The sequence below is a fragment of the Macaca thibetana genome, chromosome 2 (genome assembly GCF_024542745.1).
Source record: "Macaca thibetana thibetana isolate TM-01 chromosome 2, ASM2454274v1, whole genome shotgun sequence".
Classification (NCBI taxonomy): Eukaryota; Metazoa; Chordata; class Mammalia; order Primates; family Cercopithecidae; genus Macaca; species Macaca thibetana.
Genome location: NC_065579.1, coordinates 134,513,677 through 134,520,116, shown reverse-complemented (window position 1 = coordinate 134,520,116; position 6,440 = coordinate 134,513,677). Strand labels below are relative to the sequence as shown.

Genomic DNA, 6,440 nt, shown 5'->3' with positions numbered 1-6,440 from the left:
CAGTAAATCTTTTCTCAATGTGCCTCTCCCTCCAGCAGGCTCCCCAGACACTGCAGCCCACGGTATCATACCTTGGTTTTCTGTCAAGTTCCAAGGACCACGATGAAAGCAGGCGGGGGAAAATATGCTTTTTACTTAACTCTGGAGAGGTAGAGGATGATCGTGTACCCCTGGCAAGGGTTAAAAAAAAAATTAAACCAATATTTACCTGCCAAGTTGACTAAGCTTATTCTGATTGAATACAAAGCACATGAAAAGCTGAATGAAATTACACTGAGATTAACTGGTTTGCTTAAGCCAAGAAGGAAGGACATGGGAGTCAGCCATATCACACCAATTGAGTTATTTAAAAAAAATTCAGGAGACCATCTTTCTCTTCCACAGGAAAAGAATTATTTTATTAAGTATTTTAAAACAACTACTTAACATTTACTCATAGATAAAAATATTTACAATTTTACACCTTCAGGAAGGCTCCAAAATATAAACACTGTACCTCTCCCTAGAGAAAAAAAAAATTATTCTTCTCTTCAAAAACAGGAATACATTCATTTTTTTCTCACTGTGTGAATCAAGTAATTATACAAATAAACATCTGAAACATTTTCCTTTTTTAATATATTTATATAATATATATTTATAACAGCTTTACAAATAAAGGCAACGACTTAATACCAAAATAAAAACAGGAAAAGAAAAAGTTAAAACACGATCAGCAATCAGGCATAGTGCATTTTGAAAAGCTGCTGCGGGGCTAGCTGGACACATCGGGAAAACAAGTACTCTGGACCAAAAATAAAACTTCTTTGAAGGAGACAGAATCCTTTTTAGCAATAAGGACACTCCATATGCCGTTGGGCAAGAGGAATTAGCCTACAGAAAGGATCTGGCGGTGCCAAGGCTTGGTTAGGCCTTTGAGAAGCTAAGCTTGGTTAAAAGGAGTTTTAGGATGGAACTGAAAACTGAGTCTAGTTCTGTTTGAAGGCAGCAGTTTGTTACTCGGCTTTGTGCCCTTTGGGGTGCTCGTTCGGGGTGTCTGTGTCTCTCAGACCTTGGTTTGGATCCCTGAACAGTAAGTACTAATGGTTAGACCTAGAAACAGGTGCCAGAAGCCCAGGGAACTCCTGCCTCCCTCTCTCCTGGGCAGCTCAGCTTGTACAAGGGGGCCACTTTCAGTTCCTTAGTAAGCTAATCACTACGAAAGCCTGAGTAGGGAACTACATTCTCTTTATTCCTCCGAGGCAGGGGTGGGGAGCAGACCTGCAGAAACCTCCCCAAACCACTACCGTGCTATGCCAGTGCCTGCTACCTCACCATGTTAGCAGAAAGCTCGGTCTGACTGCTCTCTCCCCATCGTCTGGTGAGTCACGTCGACAATAAAGGGAAAAGGGTGGGGTCCTAACAGCTGGTTGGGAGCTGAGCCCTGGAAAGCCCTCTTTTGAAAGTACCTTCTGCTGAAAGCCACAGACCCAGCTCCCAAACTGAAGAGTGACTCACAGACCAAGACTTTGAAGCTTTTGAAAATCCAGCTGATGTGTATCAAAGGGGGCTATTCTCTGGGTGGGGAAAAGCCCAGAAGTCTGCTACAATCCCCCCAAGTCTCCTGATGTCAAGCAATCCTTCGTGACTTCCCTATGCCAAAAGGAGCTTTAAAGTCCTAGACCAACAGGCAGGCACACATGTGCACGCACGCGCACATACACACATACACACACACACACACACACACCCCCTGAATCTTCTCTCCATGCCTCAGATTATCTCAGTATACACAATGCAACAATCTTGCAGCATTCACAAAAACTTTTTTGTTGTTTTTTAGGAAGTAGCGAGGAAGGAAAGCAAAGCAGCAGGATCCCCTAGAGTTTAGTCTTTGGTTTCTAAGTTTAAAGGGGGGATCGGCTTCAGGGCTTGGAGCAAGACAGAAGAGTCGACGGACGGATGAGCTGGCAAGGGAGAAGGGAGTCTCTGGGGCATGAGCAAGGGAGCCGAGATCTTGTCTGGGTTCATGAAGCTAGAGAGGGCTGCGGCAGAGGCGTTGAGGCCTGGGTATAGCACTGGCACCGAGGTGGGATACCAGCACTTCTCCAGCATGGGCAGGTAGGCAGTCGCTGAAGGTGGGATCAGGTAGAAGGGCAGGCAGAAAGGAGGCTGGTGTGGGTGTGGGCCCAGGAACGGGGAACTGATCAGGTCACTGCTAGTGAAATGGCCTTCATCATCCGAAAGCTGCATCCGGTTCTTTTTTGTGGGGGGTTCTTCGGATTCTTGCTTAATTGCGCCGATCCTTTCTCCCATGGTGAACCTGCGTCCGTGGTCGCTTTTGAAGCACGGCTGGTCACTGCGCAAGTCGCCCTTCTCCGATTCTCCTCCGTAGCCACTGTCTGTGTCCGTGTCGCTGCCGCTCTGCTCCCCACTCGAGTGAGCGAAAGTCCGCTGGATGACTGGCACGCAGTTTTTCCCAGGACCTTCCGAGCCTTTGGCCGGAGAGCTGGGTTTTTCCTTGAAGTCCATCACTTTGGGAGCTGGGTCTGATGGCTTCCTGGAGGTACCACCCTGCAGCAGCTCTGAGACCACCCGGTGGAGGTGGGTGACAAGCTGCGAAGACTTCAGGTCCCGAGTGTTCTCGTGCTTTGCCAGGTACTGAAGCACCTCCCGGGCACAAGTCTGGAAACCTGAGCAGAACATCTCTTGACCTGTTTCAACATTTCTCCCTGACAGCTCACCTAGGGAAACAAAAATCCAAAGGAAAATGTTTCAGAAGGCCCTGTGGTGCACCTGGATACCTATACGCCAAAAAACCAGGTGCTTTCGTTTTTGTTAAAAAAAGAAATCGCATTTACTGATTTGTGTTCCTAACTCCAAAAGTAGTATGCTCAGAGAAGAATTACACTGAAAAGTATAAATAATTAAATTAATCCATATACTAACACTCAGATAAAATACGATTTTTAATGTTTGCATAATATCCTATCATGGAAATGGACCATAATTAATAGAGATGAGCTGCTTCCCCTCTTTTGGAATGTCTAGGTGGTTTGTGAGTTTTCCATGTAAGTGAAGCAGCAAAGAACATTCTGATGTATTCATAAACCTGAGTCAATGCATACAACATTGCACCGTGGCAAAATGGGCAGACGCCAGATAGTTATAAAATGAGGAAAAGATTGAAGCAACAATAATCACCTAAAGTAAACTTATTTTCAATGACTTGTAAAAGTTGCAGTCATGCTGTGATCTTTAATTAGGCTCTCTATTTCTATATCTTTTCCACATATTCTATCCATGATCCTCAAGACATTAGGTATGACCATCTTCCTATTTTTAATGAGGAAACTGGCAGAAGCATTTGCTGGGTTTTTGCAATTTTCATCATACAAGCCTTGGAGAGGAAGGCAGAGAATGAAATGAGGGAGTGGGTAGAATAATTCTCCCCAGTCAGTACAATATTATTTGGAAGAAGTGAGACTAGAAGGTTAGGTGACTCCGATTATCTGGAAGTCTGTTGAAACGAATGATGAAACTTCAGTGGTTTCGCTAGATTGTGCAATTTACCATGATACCTAGTGGCTATTCAGGGAACCACATGAAATGCAGGAAAAACTCCTGCTGTATCCTGCCAGGATCACACCACACACCAAGTGACAAGGAAGCAAAGAAACAGGAAAACACTGGGGCATACCCACGATTTCTTCTCCAATGAAAGAGGGCTAAGAAGACCAACTGTAAAACACCCACAAGGCAAATTATAGGTGCCTTGGCATTTTAAAAGGGAGTAGGGAAATCTCCCAGAACCCAGAGACTCTCAAGCTAAAATGCCACAGGAATATCTTATCATTTCACTAATACGTATTCATGCCAGGTGGCACACTGCATTTCAAATGAAAAGTCTGACCTTTTAGGAAAGATAAAACTGCATCTCCCCCAATGAAGGTGCATAAGCAGTTTGTTGCAGTAATGTTTATTCCATCAGATGTTGAGCCCACAGGCTCTCTATTTGTGCTCAAACTCTTGAAAAGAGGAGAGCCAGAATCAGCACTCACCAGCTTGTAAACCGCTCTGCAGGGCAATGATTTTCTGCTGCTGCTGATCAATTAGGTTTGTTAGTGCTTTCACATGCTTCAAGGTAAGTTCAAGAACCACTGCTTTTTCCAAGTGACCCAAAGTCTAGAAGGAAAAGAGCATTAGTCAGCGGTGAGGTCAAAGAAGTCCCACCTTTGGGATATTTCTTAGCAAAGAGAAATGTCTCTAAAAGAAAAAAAAAAAAGTGGATAGTCTTTCTTCGTTGGCTGTTCTAACACACATATATATAAAATATATATGATTAAATAATTTAAAAAAGGGTGCCATCTCTCTTTGGAGGCATTTTGGAAGCTGCAACTACCTCAGGAAAACGGTTTGACAGATAAATTTCTCCAGCAGCCTCTGCTGACCTTAACTCAGGGGAATCGAGAGATAACATTTTTCTGCAGGGGTGTCAACTCAGAGAGGGACCTCTATTATGTCTGGCAGCCAATAGGCTTTCCCTACTTCTTTCCTTACACCCTTTCAGAACTTCCAGCTCATTCAGGCTTTTTTGTTCCTCCCAAAATACTTTTTTTTTTTTTTTTTTTTCCATTTCCCCAACCAAAGGCTGCCAAGTAGCTGAGGGCTACTGTCAAGAAAGGACAGGCCGTAAAAATCACACACCAAAGCAAGTCCACTTATTTAACAACAAAAAAAAAGGTGGGGGGAGTGGTGGAGGGAAAGGGGTAAATGTGTGTGTTGCTTGGCGTGTTCCTTAAGTTAGAAAAACTAGGGAATCCTGAAAATCACCAGAAGTTAAACTCTTGAAAAGGAAGGCCAGTTGGTGTTGTAGCCAACTTGGAGAGGTCCAAGCGGTTCTCGCCTCATTTGCATGAGTCAGCCAGAAAACGCAAGGACTGTGGAGGAGGACCCCACCACAGAGCCACCCGCCAGCTCTGATCCGCCCGTCTGGTCTGCAGTTCCCCGCGGAACCTGCAGGCGGCGAGTGACCCCCGCCCGCCCTCTGGGCAAAGGACTGGGTTGGAAAGGGGCCAGCTTCTCGCTTACTGTAAGTTTGAGATGTTCTGGTAGGAGATCCTTCAGCTGGGCGATGCACTCGTTAATCCGGTCACGTCTCTTTTTCTCGATGAGCCGGTGCGGCAATTTGTAGGTCTCCTGCAAGACGCACGGGGAGGCGGTGGGCGCTTGGGAAAGGAGATGAGAAGCCTATCCTCCCAGCCCCGCAGCACGAGTCCGGCAGAGGAGCAGAATAGCACCCAGAACCATCATCTGCCCCTTCTTTTCCAAGTCACTCAGAAGAGGCACCGAGCCCACACCCTGCATCCCCTCGCCAACCTCAAAGCGAGAAAACTTTTCTTGGAAACTCAGCGCGCGCGAGGGGCTGAGCGCAGGGTCCCCAGGGGTGCACTTGCTTACCTTGCTGTCCTCGCTGCGCTTTATTCCCCGTCTTGACTTGTACACTTGGTACATGTGGGCAAAATCCATCCTGCAGGAAGAGAGACCAGGAAGGGTCGTGACTGCTTGCGCACGGCTGCAGGCGTTCTGCCGGGCAAGAACCCCCCGGTGCGCCCGGAGCTGCTCCAAGTTGAGAGTGGCGCATAACATGGGGCTGGAGTTGAGGCTTGAAGGGCCAAGGAGTGCCAACTTACCCTGGTAGGTCTCCGTGCTCCAGTCCCGGTGCTTTGGGCAGGCAGGCGGGGGGTGGTTGCGCGCTGGGGATCCGCTCCATGGTGCGGCGAGCCGGGGCCACTGCGCGCTCCTGTCTGCTCTAGCGGAGCGTCTGAATGAGGACTGTCCTGGAGCGGGCTTCGGGGGTCTCTCCGCAGATGTTCCTCTGAGTCTGAGCTCTTTGAAATCCCCTGGGCTGCTGGAATCTTCGGCTTTGAGATGCAGCTTCAGTTGGGGGCGTGCATGGCCCGGTGTCCCCGCGGCCTCTGGCTCCAACTCAGCGCACAGACTGGCGGTGTGTGCTCCCTGCGCGGTCTGCGCCGTGCGAGCCAAGTGAATGAGAAGTGGGGCGGGAGGGGAGGCGGGAGGGAGCGGGTGGGGGGGGGGCGGTTAGGGCGGAGTGGGGGGGGTGGGGGCACAAGCCGAGGAGTAATGGAGAGGCTGCGGGCTGGGTTAAATGGGAGCGAGTGGGTGGGTTGGAGCTACGTGTTCTACCCTGTGACTCCAGGCACGTCTGGCCACTGCCGGGGAGGGAAGGAGCGACCTGCCCGCCCTCCCCCGGCTTCATCACATGAGTCTCACGTGTTGGACAACGCTCCGGCGGCTGCTAGGGAGCCCCCACCCCCAGCCCCGGCCCCCAGGTGTCTGCGGCTGCGGCCGCCTTTCCCCGAAGAGGGGGTGGCAGCGCAACCTGGGTCCTGCCCAGTTGGGTGGGGGGCGCGGAAGCTGGAAGGGACGGGGCTGCTGGG

At 48.9% G+C, this 6,440-nt stretch overlaps 1 protein-coding gene across 1 annotated transcript; it reads right to left on the bottom strand.

Annotated features, from left to right (window-relative positions):
* Positions 1 to 370: 370 nt before the first annotated feature.
* On the bottom strand, positions 371 to 6,050 carry BHLHE40 (basic helix-loop-helix family member e40). The gene is made up of 5 exons (XM_050778585.1): positions 5,673 to 6,050; positions 5,440 to 5,509; positions 5,071 to 5,178; positions 4,041 to 4,164; positions 371 to 2,723 (listed from the first exon to the last, which is right to left on the bottom strand). Exons 1-5 carry the CDS (start codon positions 5,750 to 5,752, stop codon positions 1,867 to 1,869), a joined length of 1,239 nt encoding a protein of 412 aa, XP_050634542.1. The 5' UTR covers positions 5,753 to 6,050; the 3' UTR covers positions 371 to 1,866.
* Between the last annotated feature and the right edge of the window lie 390 nt (positions 6,051 to 6,440).

What these genes read in the sequence shown, in the direction of transcription:
- BHLHE40 (XM_050778585.1), bottom strand. Translation starts at nt 5,752, where the DNA reads ATGGAGCGGATCCCCAGCGCGCAACCACCCCCCGCCTGCCTGCCCAAA. An exon ending in AGCGCAGCGAGGACAGCAAG is followed by an intron (nt 5,179 to 5,439) that starts GTAAGCAAGTGC and finishes TGCGTCTTGCAG; the next exon opens with GAGACCTACAAATTGCCGCA. An exon ending in CAGAACATCTCAAACTTACA is followed by an intron (nt 4,165 to 5,070) that starts GTAAGCGAGAAG and finishes TTTTCCTTCTAG; the next exon opens with ACTTTGGGTCACTTGGAAAA.